Source organism: Sprattus sprattus (genome assembly GCF_963457725.1).
Source record: "Sprattus sprattus genome assembly, chromosome: 10".
Taxonomy (NCBI): domain Eukaryota; kingdom Metazoa; phylum Chordata; class Actinopteri; order Clupeiformes; family Clupeidae; genus Sprattus; species Sprattus sprattus.
The window spans coordinates 15182968-15201423 of NC_137908.1; the positions used below are offsets into that span (position 1 = coordinate 15182968).

The following is an 18456-nucleotide window of genomic DNA, read 5'->3' on the forward strand; positions in this document are numbered from 1 at the left end:
AATTATCTTCTACGACTGAAGACCCTGCGATCACCCACACTGTTAAAAACCTGACCATTCCACCTACCATGAAAAACCTGACCATTCCACCTACCATGACTGCCACCACATACAACATCACACTCCCAAGCCAAACCTCCTCAACTGCCATAATAACCCATTCAGTCGTGTGTGAACCCCTCACAGTTCCAGTCTCTTCAAACCTCTTCTGCAGTGGCAAACCTGATGGATACTATCTGGAATCAGACAACCCGGCCTCAATGTTCCAGTGTTCTGATGGCATCACACATATAGCATGGTGCCCTGATAACACAGTTCATAATAAAGCAGGGCAAATGAATCCCTCAAGGAAACTAACCATCATCATGGTGGGAATTTCATCCCTACTTATAAGTGCCTGGGCAAACACATGATTCTCACTGGATTAAAGAACCTGGATGTTTGTCTTGTAATGTTTGTGATGTCATTGCTTCAAGAGTTTTTATGCAGTTCTCCACGTTAACTGGGTACACCCATATATCTCTGAGAAACAGCTGCAGGTGTATCAAATGTAACTGGCTACCGGTCTTTGCTTATTGCAATTAAAGTAATGAAACTCCACAGTGATTGTCTATCTTTGTAAATATGTTGGCCTAATTTGGCCTATATTCCTCACTGCTATTTGCTGATACCATTACCAGTGTGATGGAATCTTGGTTGGACTTTTTGAATTAATGAATATGTTTGGTCAACTGTGTGTTGAAACGGTAACACTTACAGATTGGTAAGAAGAGGGGCAACTCAATAACCCACAAATTACTTAGTAGTTTCCAAGTTGTTTGCAGAGGTCGTCAAATCAATCGACATTTTGTTAATTAGGGCACTTCTCACATTATGTTTGGACTCCAATGACTATATTAAAATGTGTTATCATGATAGTGTATACCCCTTTCCTGTTGAATGTCGATACTTGTAGACCTTTAGCATTTACTCTACTTTTAATATTGTTTCCAAGCATATTCTTGCCTTCAACTAATAATCCTACATTTTATATATACATGCATATTTTCAAAACTTTGTAAATAAATGCCAAGCACAGTTCACAATGAAATGCATATTGCTTCTTATTATATTTATATAATATAATATTAAATATATCATATATACAGTATATATATATATATATATATATACAGCCGCGGAAAAAATTAAGAGACCACTTCAAAATTATCAGTTTCTCTGGTTTTACTATTTATTGGTATGTGTTAAAGTAAAATGTACATTTTTGTTTTATTCTATAACCTACTGGCAACATTCCTACCAAATTTCAAATAAAAATATTGTCATTTAGATCATTTATTTGCAGAAAAATGACAATTGGTCAAAATAGCAAAAAAGATGCAGTGTCTTCAGATCTCGAATAATGCAAAGAAAACAAGCTCATATTCATTTTTAAACTACACAATACTAATGCTTACACTTAGGAAGAGTTCAGAAATCAATATTTGGTGGAATAACCTTGATTTAAAATCACAACTTTCATGTGTCTTGGCATGCTCTCCACCAGTCTTTCACATTGCCGTTGGGTGACTTTATGCTACTCCTGGCGCAAGAATTCAAGCAGCTCGGCTTCTTTTCATGGCTTGTGACCATCCATCTTCCTCTTGATCACATTTCAGAGGTTTTTTATGGGATTCAGGTCTCGAAATTGGGCTGGCCATGACAGGGTCCTGATCTGGTGGTACTCCATCCACACCTTTACTGGCCTGGCTGTGTGGCATGGAGCATTGCCCTGCTGGAAAAAACACTTCTCAGAGTTGGGGAACATTGTCAGAGCTAAAGGAAGCAAGTTTTTCTTCCGGGACAACGTTGTACTTTGCCTGGCTGAGGTTTGTAAAAGACCATAAGGATTGAAAAAAGCGGACTGGAGGGTCTTCTAGTTCGTCTTCTCCGATGAGTCCAATTTTCAGCTTTGCCCAACACATGGTCGTCTGATGGTTAGACGGGGACCTGGAGAGGCCTACAAGCCAGAGAGTCTTGCACCTACTGTGAAATCGGACTCATCAGAGAAGACGAACTTAGAAGAACATCCAGTCCGCTTTTTCAATCCTTATGGTCTTTTACAAACCTTAGCCAGGCAAAGTACAACGTTGTCCCGGAAGAAAAACTTGCTTCCTTTTGCTCTGACAATGTTCCCCAACTCTGAGAAGTGTTTTTTCCAGCAGGGCAATGCTCCATGCCACACAGCCAGGCCAGTAAAGGTGTGGATGGAGTACCACCAGATCAGGACCCTGTCATGGCCAGCCCAATTTTCGAGACCTGAATCCCATAAAAAACCTCTGAAATGTGATCAAGAGGAAGATGGATGGTCACAAGCCATGAAAAGAAGCCGAGCTGCTTGAATTCTTGCGCCAGGAGTAGCATAAAGTCACCCAACGGCAATGTGAAAGACTGGTGGAGAGCATGCCAAGACACATGAAAGTTGTGATTTTAAATCAAGGTTATTCCACCAAATATTGATTTCTGAACTCTTCCTAAGTGTAAGCATTAGTATTGTGTAGTTTAAAAATGAATATGAGCTTGTTTTCTTTGCATTATTCGAGATCTGAAGACACTGCATCATTTTTGCTATTTTGACCAATTGTCATTTTTCTGCAAATAAATGATCTAAATGACAATATTTTTATTTGAAATTTGGTAGGAATGTTGCCAGTAGGTTATAGAATAAAACTAAAATGTACATTTTACTTTAACACATACCAATAAATAGTAAAACCAGAGAAACTGATCATTTTGAAGTGGTCTCTTAATTTTTTCCGCGGCTGTATATATATCATATTGAAATACCAGCAACATTACATACTCTGACACTTTTCACTGCAGTTTCGATGTGTGGTCTAGGCCTATACGGCGGTTACAAACATGAAAAAAAAGATAAGGGACTTAAATGTTTGGGAACCACTGCCTTACAACACTGACAAGGGCCCGTCATAATAGCCTGCACCTGGGCCTGTGGTAACTAAATTACGCCATTGTATAGCCCAAACCTGAATTTTCTGCTATACCAAATTGTGAGAAAACAGAAAAAGTATTTCCTATATTTTAAAAATACAAAATACATGTATTGTATTTTGTTACATTTTCTGGCAACAGTATTTTTTATTTTATTTTGATACATTTATTGGAGGGGTATTTTGTATTTTGTATCAAAATACATTTTGATGTATTTTTGCCCATCTCTGCCTGTGCGGAAAGATAGGGCTGGCAGTAGGCTACAACGCAGCATAGAATACACACATCCAACGAAGACACAGCAGTAGCCTACTGCAATGCATTTAGGTATTTAACAATTTCTTAATCATTCTGTAACTTTTAGCTGCAATCATATTAGGCCTCATTCACACTGGATGCGTGGCGTGTGCGTTGCAGTTGCGTTACCTGTTGATCTTCATTTCGGTGCGCATGTTCACTAGAGTATGTATTGTACACTGCCTAGTGCCTACGTGCGACGCGCGTTTGCAGTATTCTACCGACCTCCTCTGAAGTATGACGTCAATGGATTAAAAATCTTGAAGCTGTAAAACAAGTGTTAGTTGTTCCTGACATTTAGCTATTTGTGTTGTTTAACATACATAGTTTTAGATACAATATATTTCAAGAGGGAATTGGACATTCATGTAAGTTTTAGGAAGGGAAGTTATGTGCGAGTTATTTTGCCAAAGACATGTACGTCTATGGTGTTTACCGTTGTAGATCTGACTGCCCAGCCGACGCCATCTTATTTCCAGAAACCGAGTAAAGAAGAACAGGACAGAGTGGACGTCGAGAAATAGAGAACGGATAGTTAAAATTTCCTTTTAGTAAACTGGTAAATAATTCGATTTACTGTAACACTATATGTTGTTATTTAGTTTGAGAATTGTGTATCTCAATGAGCTAAAGCGACCAAGAGTTCTGAGTAATGCCCATATGATATGTAACTTAGCTAACATTAGCTTTCATGGTCGCTTGCTAACTTTCCTAGTAAGAAATGTTTGCTTGCAACGATCAACCACGGATCAGTGACATTAAGCTAACAACGTGTTGTCTCCAGTGTATCTTAGCTAAGGGCAAAATAACACGACTGAATTGCATAACATAGATAGCTGCGTCGGGCTGGAAGCCTTTGTAATGTTATCCTCTCCTCCCTCACACAGCTAACGTTAACTGATAAATCGTGGTTGGTTTGGAGTCCGCTAATGTTAACATTAGTTCTCTTCCTGTCGACTGTTATATTCTCTAGGACTTGTTCTGTTCAGGCTAATTTGATAACTGTAAGTTAACGTAACTTTTATTATATGCTGACTTGATTCAAACATTGGTTAGCTATTGTATTTGGTAATGTTAAGTTGAAGGGCCCATATTAGCTACTGTTACTAGCTAGCTGGCAAGCAACTCAGGCTTGCTAGCTGACTTGCCGTGCAACGTTTCGAAACACCGCTGTGTGCCTAGCTAACGTTACCTTTATTTATAGAACTGCTTGCGTTAGGTAACTACAGAAAATATCTTGGAGAAAGCTAACGCTGACCAACCTTTTGTTGCAGTAGCAACGAGTGAAGATGAACAACGCGTTCTCCAAATAATTCTGGTAAAAGAAACAGTCTTATTGCTTCTCTGTTCTGTGAATTTATTTGAGCTAGTTAGCTATCATCAACAGTGGTATAACTTTGATGTGGCTAGCTTGACATAGAAACCATGTCCTGCAAATATTGTTGCCAGTTTATGATTTCCCAGAAGTCGTGTAGATCCGCACTTTCTGATTCTACTTATTTGGTATCTAGCATATTAATGAAGGGCCTCCTGTTATTACTTTCTATAACATCGAATGACTCTCCAATTTGGCTTTATGGAAGCACCATGGATAAATATCATGTAACATCCCTGACCATGAATCAGAAAGCTCCTGTCATGTATTTAGATTGTGTAACATAGCCTAATCCAGTATTTCCACACTGTAACACAGTGTTGATGTATGAAATGACTTGTCAAATACATCAGTCCTACTTTCTGGATCAAAGCCAGTGGTTGGCTGATTGTGCCTGAGGTTGAGACTCTTGTCTTTCCATTAGCCACAAGGTTGCTCAGGTGTCTGGGCATTTAACATTTTGCAGATATGGTAATGCATTATTTTAAAATATACCTAATAAATCATTGCCTAGATACTTTGGGTGTCTGCGCTTTCAAATCAGTGTCCAGAGCCCATCTCATGCCCAGTTCACCTCAAATATTCCAGAATTTTGAAATGAACCTGTTGGTGTATGTCGGGGAGTGTGTTTCTGTTCTTTCTATGTTTAGGTAAAGAAGCTTCTTCTCTTTTCTGAAGATTTCTGGATATGGAATAGTTCCTTTTTTTCTGAGGAGAGGAAAGAGATTTCTGGAAGATTGCCATTTTCTGCTCCCTTATTTTTTTTTCTCCCCCCACAATTTATCCTTTACCTTTTCCATATTTCTCTGAAAGGCCCACCCAAAACCCCCACAGTCAGCACTTTTTTTTTCCTGTCAGTGACCCAGATTTCAGAAGATACAAGACCCCCCCCCCCCCCCCTTTTTATTATTATAGTTTTTGATGCCCTCCCCTCTTTTGATATTCCTTGGGAAAAACATCCACCCAGAAGATTATTTTAAAATTTGCTTCATCATCCCTCTCACCCCTTAGATTGTTTTCATTTGTCCACTATTAATAAAAAAAAAAAAAAAAAAAAGACTTTTGCACCACGGATGAATAATAGTTGATCAGGCTAACGGGAGCAGTAGGATCTGTTCTCGCCGTGCTTTCACTCTTTACTCACGGATCAAGTCTTCCTTCAGGATATCTGCCTCACCTCGGACCTCAGCACTTAAGAGAAGAGCAGGGGATTCTTCTCAACCGCTCCAGGTGATCACAGCACACGTGTCTGCATTTTCTTCCCATCTCATGCTGAGATCCGTACTACTATCTGTTAAGGGCTTTCTGCAAGTAAAGCAGTGGAGCAGGAGCTGTGTCAGAGCTTGCACTTGTGGTGCAAGGCTGTAACTAGGTGTGCACTTCTGTTGTTAGAGAGAGCTCAGGCCCTGAAAGAGACAGCCAGTGAGAGGATCCAGAGACGCCTGTCCCAGCATGACCAACCACGGTGATGACTGTTACTTCTTCTACTACTCGACGTGCAGCAAGGTGAGCTCCTAAACTCAACCGGCTGAAAGCTTCCAAAGTTTGTAATAATGGCTGTTATACCTCTGAGCTTTCTTTTGAGTTTCTAAGTTTTGTGTCTTGTGTGGCAGGGCGACAGCTGCCCGTTCAGACATTGCGATGCCGCAATGGGCAGCGAGATGGTCTGCAGCCTGTGGCAAGAGAATCGCTGCTTCCGCAAGGTCTGCAAGTTTCGCCACATGGAGATTAAGGTGAGCAGTACATACTTTCAACTGGTTCATTGGCACTAGATAAGCTCCAGTATGTATCTTGGTAACCTCGGTATTTATTTGTGCTATATTTGATGGATCTGCTTGCAACCTTGTCTACAGAAAAACAGGAAGGAGATAGCATGCTACTGGGAGAGACAGCCAGTAGGATGCCAGAAGTCCCACTGCGCATTTCACCATGAGAGAGCTCGTTTAATAGACGGAGTCCTTGTTCCTCCCAATAAAAGTTAGTTTGTAAAACCATGAATACATATACATGCACGTTACATTCAGGTGATTTAATTTTTCACAGGCAGGCTCCTCTCACTATTGTGAGCATTACTACGGTAACGCCCTTCAAGGTTTTAAGTAGTTGGATTTTTGCTACCGCAGGCTCAGCTATGAAGAAAGACGGAGAGGAGGAGCCTACGCAGGAAGAGCCAGCCCCGCAGCCCCTCAATCCTTCTAACCCCCAGCTCCGCGGTGTCATAAAAGCTGACACGCAGGAGAACGTGCCCAGCCCCACCCATCCACCAGTGGTCATTAACCCTATTGATGATGAAGACGAAGATGAGGATGGTATGTTTGACTGAAATTATTTTCTTTCCTGTAGATGTACAGGAGTCATAAAACTAGGTTGTTTTGACTAGATGGTCAATAACATTAACTCCTTTTCCTGACATCTCCAGATCAGTTCTCAGAGGAAGGAGAGGAGAGGTCCAGAATGTCCTCTCCAAGGAAACTGATGACGGGCCCCAAAGGTAAAGCTAATGTAAATAAGTAGTCATCAAGCCTGTGTCCCGTCATCCCTTTGGCTTCAGTTTACGTCTCTCCTTTTCATGTAGAAGATTCCTTGAATTTTGGTGTGCGGACGCTGGAGGAGATCCGGCTGCGCAAAGCCCTGAAGGCCAGTCTAAGGAGAGCAGGTAATAAAGATTTTATCGTCTTCTAGCTTGGATGGCACGTTACAGCACCGATTTAACTCATGACTCATGTTCAAATTAACTGCTTATGCCTCCAGAGGATGCAGGGCTTACAGTACCAAGCAGCACTGGAGAGAAGGAGAACATGAACTCCATCCTTCGCCCAGCACTTTTCACTGCCAAGAACCGTAAGAATTACTTCAACAAATCACTATATATATATATAAATATATATATATATATATATATATATATATATATATATATATAACCAATATCCCGCCACGTCGTCTTGAACATGTTTTGTGAACATGCGTCTCTGAAATCCCTCATCCACAGGTCCTGAAGAAGCAGGAAAGTGGAGAATCACAGATCGACTTGAGAAAAGAACACTTAACGATGGTAAGATGACACCCATGTTCTCCCTCTGTGAGTGGTGTAAGTAGAAGGTGGTACTGTAGTTTACTGTTTGCAACAGTGTGATGGGAGTTCACTGGTGTTTTTCTCTACAGACACGCCTATGGATGGGGAGCTGCCTGTGAAGCGCAGCCTGTCCCATCGTCTGGGTGGGAGGGTGGATGGCTCAGAGGATCCAGACCAACACTCCCAGCGGGGTAAGTGTCTGAAGGAGCAGTAAGGTTTGGGGGAAATGTTGTAATCTGTTCATAAAAAGTCAAAATGCAGAAGCCTCTATTCAGACAACACACCTAATCTGCTACTCAGTGAGACCTAGAACCATATTTCTCGATTCCACTCTTTTCCGTCTTGTTCTTATAACCCCTCCATATATATATATATATATATATATATACAGTGGGGAAAATAAGTATTTGAACCCCTGGCGATTTCACAAGTTTGGCCACTTGCAAAGAAATGTGTGATCTATAATTGTAATGGTAGGTGTACATTAACAGTGAGAAACAGAATATCAACAAAAAAATCCAGAAAAATGCATTTTATAACATTTATGACTTTATTTGCATTTGATGCAAAAAATAAGTATTTGAACCCCTAGCTAAACTGACTGACAAAAATGACTTAGTACTTGGTGGAATAACCCTTGTTGGCAAGCACAGACGTCAGACGTTTCTTGTAGTTGGTCACCAGGTTTACACACATCTCAGGAGGGATTTTGGTCCACTCCTCTTTGCAGATCCTCTCCAAATCTTTAAGGTTGCGTTTTCAATGGGAGGAAATGAGGGAATGAGGTTCAAGCCCAATACTCCACTCCACAATAGTCCCCTTGATGCGGTGGAGTCGTCCTGTACCCTTGGCAGAGAAACAGCCCCAAAGCATAATGTTTCCACCTCCATGCTTGATGGTGGGTATGATGTACTCTTGGGGTCATATTCAGCATTCCCCCCCTGTCAAACACGGCAAGTCGAGTTGATGCCAAAGAGCTTTATTTTGGTATCATCTGACCACATTCTGTCTCCCAATCCTCCTTAGAATCATTCAAGTGTGCAATGGCAAACTTCAGATGGCCCTGTACATGCGCTTCCTTGAGCAGGGGGACCTTGCGAGTGCTGCAGTACTTCAAAAAATTACTGCGAGGTGTGTTGGTTTTCTTGGTGACTGTGGTCCCAGCTGCCTTGAGATCATTCACAAGCTCCCCCTGTGTAGTTCTGGGGTTATTCTGCACCTTTGAATGATCACTGATACTGCACGAGGGGATATCTTGCATGGAGCCCCAGACCTGGAGCGATTAACATTTGTTTGGTGTTGCTTCCATTTACGAATAATCGCACCAATAGTTGTCTGCTTCTCACCAAGCTGCATGCCAATGGTTTTGTAGCCCATTCCAGCCTTGTGCAGGTCTACAATCTTATCTCTGACGTCCTTGGACAACTCTTTGGTCTTGCCCATGGTGGTGAGGTTGAAGGTGTGAAGTATGATTCTTTGGACAGGTTTCTTTTATAAACGTCACCAGTTGAGATCAGGTGTACCTTGTTAGACCTAATGATGACAAATCTGTGTGCTTCTTGGGCACATAACTGGTCATTGTGAGCCAGCATTCTTGCTGTTTGCTTGGGGGTTCAAATACTTATTTTTTGCATCAAATGCAAATAAAGTCATAAATGTTATAAAATGCAGTTTTCTGAAATTTTTTGTTGATATTCTGTTTCTCACTGTTAAAATACTCCTACCAATACAATTCTAGATCACACATTTCTTTGCAAGTGGCCAAACTTGCGCAATCGGTAGGGGTTCAAATACTTATTTTCCCCACTGTGTATATATATATATATATATACGAATGTGTCTGCTGTTTAGGCTGATGAGTTTTGCTCTGTGTCCCTCAGGTTCAATGCGGGAGAGACTGGGCCTGCATGCAGAGTCCAGCAGTACTCCCAGCCCTGCAGCCAATAGCCAGCTGATCCCGACTGGAGAGATTCGTATTAAGACGTTGGAGGAAATTCGGCAGGAGAAGGCCGCCAAGTCCCAGGCACAGGCCTCCGGTGATGCCTCCGACAGCCCTCCCAAGAAGATCATGAAGACCTTCTCTGAGACCCTCCTTGCCAAAAAAAAGCAGGAGCTGCAGAAGAGGAAGGTGCAGGTGGTGACCAAAACTGTGGGTAAAGAGACTCCAGAGGCCACACCTGTTGTCAAACCCTCCTCTCCTCCCCAGCCAAGTGGCGGGGTGCGGGTGAAGACCCTGGAGGAGATCAGGCAGGAGAAGGCAGCCAGACTGGAAGCCCAGGCCCAGAGCCCTCCTGCCCAGGACCAGAGCTCATCGTCGGGGTCTGAAGAAGGAGGAGCCCCCAACAAGAAGCGACTCCTGCGTATCATAACACCTGTACCTGGTATGCTTTATTACTTCAGCTCCTGTTAAGCTTATTTCTTATTAATTTATGGTCGAATTCGGAGTGAAATTTATTGATCATCTTGTATGTTTTACTTGACTCTTCAGCTATTGTCAAAGTGCAGAAACTTGCTGAGCTGCCTGAGAAGCCCAAAGATGGTGGATTTAATGAGGTAAGATGCTTTTCCTTTAAAACCCTGTCATATCTTCGGTTTTGCTGAACAACTAAGCCCTGAGCTGTCCTTTTTCTGTGCCCTAGACGGTGGCCAATGGTAAAGCCGTGGCTCCTGCTTTTGAGAAGGTGCGGCCAGACTCCAGCTCGGTGAAGGTTAAGACATTTGAGGAGATCATGCAGGAGAAGCAGCTGCGCAGGCAGGAACAGGAGGCCACCCAGTCCCAGGCCACACCAGCTGCCCAGAAGCAGCCCATCACGGTGACCAACACCACCACCACACCAGCTGCCCAGAAGCAGCCTATCATGGTGACCAACAACACCACCACCACACCAGCTGCCCAGAAGCAGCCTATCATGGTGACCAACAACACCACCACCACACCAGCTTCCCAGAGGCAGCCCATCACGGTGACCAACACCACCACCACACCAGCTGCCCAGAAGCAGCCCATCACGGTGACCAACAACACCACCACCACACCAGCTTCCCAGAGGCAGCCTATCAGGGTGACCAACACCACCACCACTACCCCGGCGCCCAGCCAGCCTGCCCCTGTCCCTACCCGCCAGCGCATCACTGTAAAGCCCAAGTTGGCCCCTGCCAAGCCCAATGTGGCACCTGCCGTCCTCAATGCTGAGCCCCTTGTCGCCACAAGCGCAGGTCCCAAAGACCTGCCTGTGAGTTTGGTGAAAAGGCCTAGGATCGCTGCAGCTCCTGCTCCAGCCCCCACACCTGTCCCAGCCCCCACCCCCACCCCTTTGCCGGTCCAGCAGATCCCTGTCTCAGGCACGCCGCAACCAGACACAGCCCCAGAGACCAGCCCACTGAAAAAGTCCCCTGAGAATAAAGGTAAAGACCCAAAATCTCATGAAACCCACTGTTTTTCATGCCTTTGAATGCCCCTCACTCTTCCTCTTATGAAGGATGTCTTTTTTTTATTTTAATTTTTATAACAATCTGGTTTGAAAATGGCTGTCAGGCCATGTGACTGCAGCAGGTTACCGCTTTACAGGCATTAACAGCTCCCTGTGATTTTCTCTGCAGTGAAACCCAAGGTCAATGTGAAGCCAGTGGTGAAGCCGTCCTCTATGAAGCCGTCTGCACACGTGCGGCCGGGCCAGAAGAGGAGGGCGGCGGGCGGCAAGGGGTCAGCTGTTGCCGCGGTGAAACCCTTGAGCCCTGCAACTGCCGGTGAAGAAGCCCCCGAGCTGCAGGAGCCGCCCTGCAAACGCTCTGAGGTGAGATGGCAACCCTCGGTTGTACACCTTCACAGCTCCTCTCCAACCCTCATCACTGACCTTGTCAACTATTTCAGCTTCTCATTTTCACCCTTGATCCCATTCAAGCAGTCCCTGTCATTAGACCTACCTCCCACCTTCACTAATGAGTAAAAAGCTACAGGAGGCAGTCTCTCCACTTCAGTGCCCGGGGGCCTTAGTATGGTGTGTTGATGGCCTTACCTGATTTCTGTTTGCAGGTGTCTATTCCCACTCCTCCATCTGCCTTAGAAGCAGCGGCCACCCAGATTCCCCTCCAGGGTCGTGCCATCAGCAGCTCTGCTGTCGAGGGTAATACACAGAAATACGACCTCCAGACTGTGCCTGTGTTTGAGCAGAGCCTGGCCACACCCACAGCCAACAGCTCAGCGGAGAACCTCATGACTGCCCCTCAGAGGTGAGTCGTCAAATAATTTACTTCTGAAACCTCATAGATCTATACTATGTGGTCTTACTGTTTTTGGGGTGGTGGAGTGATTTAATATTGTCTCAATGGAAAGTTGCTGCAGGTTTGAGGTTCCAGTACGTGTAGGAAACTCATTAATGAATTGAAAAAAAATCATGTCTGCTTTGTCCTCCAGCCCTCCTGTGCCGAAGACCCCAAACCAGCCGAGGGCACGCAAGGGAAGCACCACCACTCCCCGCATCAACACCTCTGTTACGTCCAGCACCTCTAATGTGGATGACTTTGAACAGCTGATCAATGAGTTTGAGATGGACGATGAAGTCGATCTGGGGCCTGAGAAGGGGGAGGATGACCTTCTCCTAGAACTGTCGGAGATGATTGGTAGCTGAAAGAAAACACTCAAGACAAGCCCCGTGCACGCCTTCTTATTCACTGTTACTGCCATCAATGATGGGGGAAAAAACGCCACCATTTTCCTTTTAAAATGAACTTTATTGCATTTGGTTTTAATTTCTGTTGGATAATATTTCAGTGCTTTTAATTTAAAGGCTTTTTTATGGTCCCCTTTATCTCATAAAAGTACAATAAGGGATTGTTTTGCTCATTGATAAGCTGATGTTGACTCAGCTTTGTTGAGGAATCAAGCCCTCTCTCCAGAACCACTCCCAAGAAAGCAGGGCTGAGGTAGACAGTTGGACTAGACTCCCCAGGAGTAGGGGAATCGTGTTGGTTATTCTGTATACTATGTATGCAAACATCAAGCTTCAGAGACATGGAACAGGGCTGGCTCAACAAAGCAAAGTGACACTACCCAGGAACCTTTACTGTGCTCTTTCCTGTGTTTCAAATCATGTACAAAGTTGTATTCCCCCTTTCTTTTTAAATTCATTGTTATCTCAGTCTCTTAGCCCAAGAAAATGTGATCAGTGACTCTTTAATGTCTTACCCCTTGAAGCTCTAAGCCACAGAGTTCCTAAACATCTGACATGCCTGTGGTCCTTTTGTGCTCATGCTCAGTCCCCTTCTTAAGATGGCTATTTTTGTTTCGTTTTTGTTTTGCTTCACTGGCATCTGCTTTTTATTCTCCACCTTACTTCAAGGGACCATGTTGTATGTACACAATTATGGCTTGAAAACTCAGGGACTACACTTGAGCTGTCTGATGGTTGCTGTACAGGTTACAAATACCTTTCTCTGTTTAACTGTATCCTGTTGTGCTTTTGTCTCATTTAATTTTGTTGCTGCATAATTACTTCTCTAGAAGTATCTCGTACATGAGTTACTGTGTCGTTAATTTCTTTTGATTCATCTTCAATCCTGTTGTATAAGTCTTTGTAAATAATACAAAAAAATCTTTTATGAGTACTTTTTTTCTGAGTTTGGTTGGTCACAGACACTTACTGAGAGCTGCGTAGTTTTAAGTCACCGGATGAAGGCAGAAAACTTAGATAATCCGCTACATTTTCACAAATTAAGTATGAAACAAGGTGCATGATGCACCTATATTTGCACTATATAGTCACCTTTTTAAGTAATGTAACATGATGCCTAGTTTTTAACTAGTATTCCCCAGGAGGAATCGGGTAGAGAAAGAAACAGCGTACCTGTCGTTTTACCTCGCCTAAACGTCCACTGCAGGGCAAAAGCCATGCCACGAAGATTGGTGCAAGCGCAGTGGGCAAGACTTGCCTAAAATTTTGGTGACTCAATTGTAATCTGCATGAATGAGCAGAATGAGTATTTTGTCATTGTAGCGGCACAATTTTTTTCAAGCTGTTATTTTAAGGTACAATTGTTGCATAATGGGGCTTTAAATAAACTTAATGTTATAGGAAAGCCTCAAACTGAGGTATGTACAGTACCACATCCGACATCCTATATCTTGCAGGAGGTACACGGCAGAGAGAGAGATGTATATGTATATGACACATGTACAAAAATAATGCTGACTGTTGGTATGACAGAGGTATCAGTTGAAAGTATTTTACTGAAAATATGGAAAATATTTTTAAATTACTGAAAGACACTGGGTCAATCAATATGATTTGAGCACGGTGGCGTAATGGATTGATCCAGAAGGTGGCAGCAATGAAACAGCAAGGATGCCGGCTGCCGTTAAACGACAAAGAAGAAGAAACCGGAAACCGGAAACGCGCCATTGCTGAACAAACCAACGTGAAGGTTTCGTCGCCGCGCAAATCGTAGAGCACTACAGTAATACGAAATCTTTTTTTTGCTGGCAAACACAGCAATATTTAAAACAGAATGGCGTACCGGGGACAAGGACAGAAGATCCAGAAGGTTATGGTCCAGCCAATTGTATCCTTTTCACGCGGCAGTATTCACCAGGAATCTGGCCTTCTCTTTCATTCATTCATATACCATTTCAAGCTAACTTAGCGAGCTAACATCAGCTTGCATGCTCTCAACAAACATTTATCATGTATACGTTTATGTATTTTGTTGTTTGTATGTATGAGTTCAGACTGTAAAGTAATGTGCAAAATGGTTGCAAATGATTCTTGTTGCGTTGCTGATGTCAGTACAGTTATTAAATATTAATTTGCCTTATCCCACCAGCTAACCTCCGCTAGCAGTAAGTTCAGCTAGCAAGTTTAACAGTATTATGTTGTGCTACACACTGAGTAAAATCATTCTTATTTAGTCTGCTCGTTCCGACTTTTTCATTTTTTCCTTAACCAACCCTACAGAATCTAATTTTCAGGTATCTTCAAAATGTAAGTATGAAATAAAGTAAGAATAGGCCTAATAGTATTAATACTAATAATAATAGTTATGATGATAATTATGGTTTTCACATGAACTAAAAGTTATGCATAAATGTGAAATGTATTCTTGTTGTCATTACCTAAACCCCTGAAGTTTGATTTGTTTGCGTTGTTTGTTGTGGCGTTGAGACAAGCTTATTGAAGATTATTAGTAACTTATTAAAGATATTGAGTTTTACTCTCCTACTGTCCTAAGGAAAAATAACACACATTTGGTCATTATGGCCTGGTATTTAATTGATCTTATAACTTACTGTGCACTAACACTAAGCTATGTTATCAAGGGTGGATGTTATTGACATGGATCTTTTAAATGAAATTGAAATAAATTGTGGGACTTCTCAAAAAGGATGGTCAAGTGTACCCTATGCAAAAGGAGATGAGAGAGAAAGCATTGAAGCACCTTTCATAAGCATTTAGAGAATTCAACCAACTTTCGTCATGGCTGCTTAATACCGTAGATACTACTCAGACTTTTCCCTAAGCAAAAACTATCCGTCTCCAGCCCAAGATTCAAGGCTCCCATAATAGTACCTCTAAAAATTTAACAATTGAGTGGTGAAGGGGTCTACTCTCATCAATAGAAATGTGATAATAACATGCCAATATAATGAAGGTGGGCATAGGAGAAATGTTGGCATCACCAATATGTTCATAAAGCTTGTTCCAAATCAGAAGTTACCTCGGGCAATATTAACCCAAAGACAATAGGCATTTATGACCGATTTCTATCATTTTGCAATGTTTGAAAATATTTTTTTGGTCATTATGATCGGATGGTGGAAATGTTTTTTTCGTTTTAGAATTTGGAAGTTGAAAATATGTGTTAACTTCTCAATTTTCTTGTCTTTCTAGCGGTCCCGTATTCAAGTCTGGCTCTATGAACAGGTCAACATGCGGATAGAAGGATGCATCATTGTACGTCAGGTTTTTCTTTCCATTCTGAATGTATAATCTCAATGGCAGGGTGGCTGGATGGCAAGTCAACAGCAAATTGAACCCTTGGCGTGGTCTCTTGTCTTGTCTCATTAACCGCAATTGTTAGAAAGATTTATTTTGCATGTTCTTCTGTTTGTCACAACAAAGATCTTACTTCAGCACCAGAGTCTCAGGGCCTGGGTCAATGATGTTATGTACTGAAATCACTAGAATCTGTCACACTACTTAAGAAGCTTGTAGACTACCAAGGTTGTGTCTGTCCATCCAGCCATCAATTTTGGTGCATATTTTTTTTTTTAACCATCAACAGGTAGTAGTAATTAAACAGATGGAAGTCTTGTTTTTGGAATGATTTTGATGCCTCATTCCTCAGAACATGCTTATCTAAAGTGTACTGCATGTTCCAGGGCTTTGATGAATACATGAACCTGGTTCTGGATGACGCAGAGGAGGTCCACATGAAGACCAAGGCCAGGAAGCCCCTGGGTAAGACTGCAGATGTCCCACTACACCAGCAAACCTAGTTTATTTTGCTTGTTAAGCTGTAGAAGTTAGGCAGGTTAGGCAGTTTCTGTTGTCCAGAAATATGTATATATGAACCATGGGCGTCGCGACAATGTAATTGGGGGGGGACAAGACCCCCTCACTTTTAAAAACAAGTCGTTTCGACCCCCCCACTTTTGCAGTCAAAATATCAGTGCGTGCGTGACTGCTGGTCTATTAGTCCAGCATTCTTTCCATTGCTTCACAATTAAATCCGTTCCACTTTATCAGTGGGGAATACCCACAGCAATATAAATCCACTCCGCGTTTTCCTGGTGTATTACGCAGCCTCATCACGCACGCAGATTCAACTGTCATTCATTTTCATTCATTCTCTGATTTGATCGGAGCGTCGCGCTAGAAGCAGACCACAGAAATGGACATACGGAATTTTTTTTTGAAGAAGAGGAAAGTAAGTCAGAGTTACCCAAGTTTTACCTGAAGTGGACAATTAAGGACCACCCAATGGTCATTATCTGGCTATAATCGTATTGTTATTGCCATAACAACCGTGAGCTAATCTGGCGTTAACGTTAGCTAGCTAATGGCAGTTTTTCTAACGACAGCAGCGACTAAACACACTCACCAAAGAAGATTTTTTTTTTAATGTGTCACTCACTTGTCCTCCTTTTAAACCCTTTGGTTTCATTAAATAGACTATAAAGTGTCAAAAAAGTTGTCAGTGTCAGTCCTCTGTGTATTACACCATAGAATATTCTATATCTATGATACGAACCCTCTTATCCATTATAAGGAAGGACCCCTGCGAGCTCCGTCTCTGGCACGGAAGTTAATAATTCTTCAGTCCATCTCAACTGCATGACTAGTTTAACTCTCTTTTTCTATCTTAAAACATGGTAAAATGCACCAGAATGCGGGAAATTGCATCTACGTTTTTCAAAATGTTTAGACCCCCCGCTGAAACATGTCCCCCCCACTTTCAAATTGGTGCTGACGCCCATGATATGAACTGATGGTGTTGTAGCAAATATGACGCAAAAGCTTTTCGCTTCCATTAATTAAATTATGAGATGGTATAGATCCGATCAGTGGTGTGATGTGTTATATTACTATAACTGGTCCATATTTTTAGTTTCTGGCAGGATTGACCACATGTTTGATCTCATGGGTAGTACAGTAGTACAATTTTAGGGAGGTTTCATCAGACAGTTGAAAATATGAAATACAATTTTATCATTACTGTTGTTACAATAATCCACTGTGATGACATGTTAGTCCTAGAACTACAAAAAGCTGTTAGCCTGCACTAATGAAACATCTAAAAATACCCATGCTAGAGCCTTGTTTATGGTTTACTTCTTCCTGTGTACCTTTGGAAATTGTAGTATTTAGTCATTAATTCAGATAACATTGGTCAAGAGAGAGTATCTTTTACTCAAGGCAGAAACATCTGACACGTTCTGTCCTCCACAGGTCGGGTCATGCTGAAAGGAGACAACATTACCCTACTACAGAGTGTGGCCGCCACAACCTAAGCACCTACCTGTGATGTGGACTGTCTGAGTGGTGTTGTTTTTTTTTTTTTTTTATAAGGTTGTGTATTTCTAGAATGTAAGGATGAGGGCTTTTTTTTTTTTTTTTTTTTAAAGGAGGACACCTGTGATTTGTGTTGGCTATGGTGGTGAAAGCTTTTTGATAATCTTTACAATTAAAGATTTTTGGTTTGTTTCTTATCCTGTTTGACTTATTATGTTGTCTTTCAATGCATCGATTTATACACAAATAGTCCTGACAGTACATCCTGCAATGCAACACTTGCTCAAGACTGATCATTTTAGATTAGCAACTTAGCCAGCTTGTTTAGGTAGTTTTAATATGGTCATTTTTACTACCTCGGACTGTTAGCGATCAATCAGAGGACTGTTTGTTCTAGCACCCATGCATGGAGGGAGAGTAGCTTCACATTATTGTCATACCAAATAATCAAGTTCACCAAAATAAGCAAGTTCAACTTCTAATCATTTCACTTAGTGACTACCGAAGTCTTAGTCTGTCTTTGCATGACATGAGTTTACCAGAACAGTGAGCTATCCTCATCTCTACCACAATTGTGCAGAGATCACCTTACTATCAACAAAAGAAGAGGGGCCTAGACATACAGAGGAGATATGCACTTGGCCCCAACACTGGGACCGGAATCTTAATACTCTGTTCAGTGGACAACTTATTTAAGGCACCCAGCGCAA

At 42.1% G+C, this 18456-nt stretch overlaps 2 protein-coding genes across 12 annotated transcripts; both read left to right on the forward strand.

Moving 5' to 3' along the window:
- The first annotated feature begins 3518 nt into the window (after window positions 1-3518).
- zc3h11a (zinc finger CCCH-type containing 11A) lies at window positions 3519-13355 on the forward strand. Of its 11 annotated transcripts, XM_080845755.1 has the most exons (19): window positions 3519-3656; window positions 3768-3847; window positions 4563-4606; window positions 5827-5893; window positions 6056-6169; window positions 6277-6396; window positions 6517-6640; window positions 6787-6972; window positions 7083-7154; window positions 7239-7319; window positions 7415-7504; window positions 7656-7718; window positions 7829-7930; window positions 9620-10120; window positions 10228-10292; window positions 10379-11144; window positions 11340-11533; window positions 11773-11969; window positions 12154-13355. In XM_080845755.1, exons 5-19 carry the CDS (start codon window positions 6116-6118, stop codon window positions 12365-12367), a joined length of 2829 nt encoding a protein of 942 aa, XP_080701881.1. In that variant the 5' UTR covers window positions 3519-3656; window positions 3768-3847; window positions 4563-4606; window positions 5827-5893; window positions 6056-6115; the 3' UTR covers window positions 12368-13355. The 11 variants fall into 11 exon arrangements, with proteins under 11 accessions (XP_080701881.1, XP_080701889.1, XP_080701884.1 ...); XM_080845763.1 differs by having other exon boundaries at window positions 3519-3847; window positions 5314-5893; XM_080845758.1 differs by having other exon boundaries at window positions 4563-5893.
- Window positions 13356-14135: 780 nt separating this feature from the next.
- On the forward strand, window positions 14136-17943 carry snrpe (small nuclear ribonucleoprotein polypeptide E). Its single transcript, XM_080846594.1, has 5 exons — window positions 14136-14297; window positions 14690-14716; window positions 15623-15685; window positions 16114-16192; window positions 17684-17943. Exons 1-5 carry the CDS (start codon window positions 14244-14246, stop codon window positions 17743-17745), a joined length of 285 nt encoding a protein of 94 aa, XP_080702720.1. The 5' UTR covers window positions 14136-14243; the 3' UTR covers window positions 17746-17943.
- Window positions 17944-18456: the final 513 nt, after the last annotated feature.

What these genes read in the sequence shown, in the direction of transcription:
- zc3h11a (XM_080845754.1), top strand. Translation starts at nt 6,116, where the DNA reads ATGACCAACCACGGTGATGACTGTTACTTCTTCTACTACTCGACGTGC. An exon ending in ACTGATGACGGGCCCCAAAG is followed by an intron (nt 7,155 to 7,238) that starts GTAAAGCTAATG and finishes CTTTTCATGTAG; the next exon opens with AAGATTCCTTGAATTTTGGT. An exon ending in GGCCAGTCTAAGGAGAGCAG is followed by an intron (nt 7,320 to 7,414) that starts GTAATAAAGATT and finishes TTATGCCTCCAG; the next exon opens with AGGATGCAGGGCTTACAGTA.
- snrpe (XM_080846594.1), top strand. Translation starts at nt 14,244, where the DNA reads ATGGCGTACCGGGGACAAGGACAGAAGATCCAGAAGGTTATGGTCCAG. An exon ending in GGATAGAAGGATGCATCATT is followed by an intron (nt 15,686 to 16,113) that starts GTACGTCAGGTT and finishes TGCATGTTCCAG; the next exon opens with GGCTTTGATGAATACATGAA. An exon ending in CAAGGCCAGGAAGCCCCTGG is followed by an intron (nt 16,193 to 17,683) that starts GTAAGACTGCAG and finishes TGTCCTCCACAG; the next exon opens with GTCGGGTCATGCTGAAAGGA.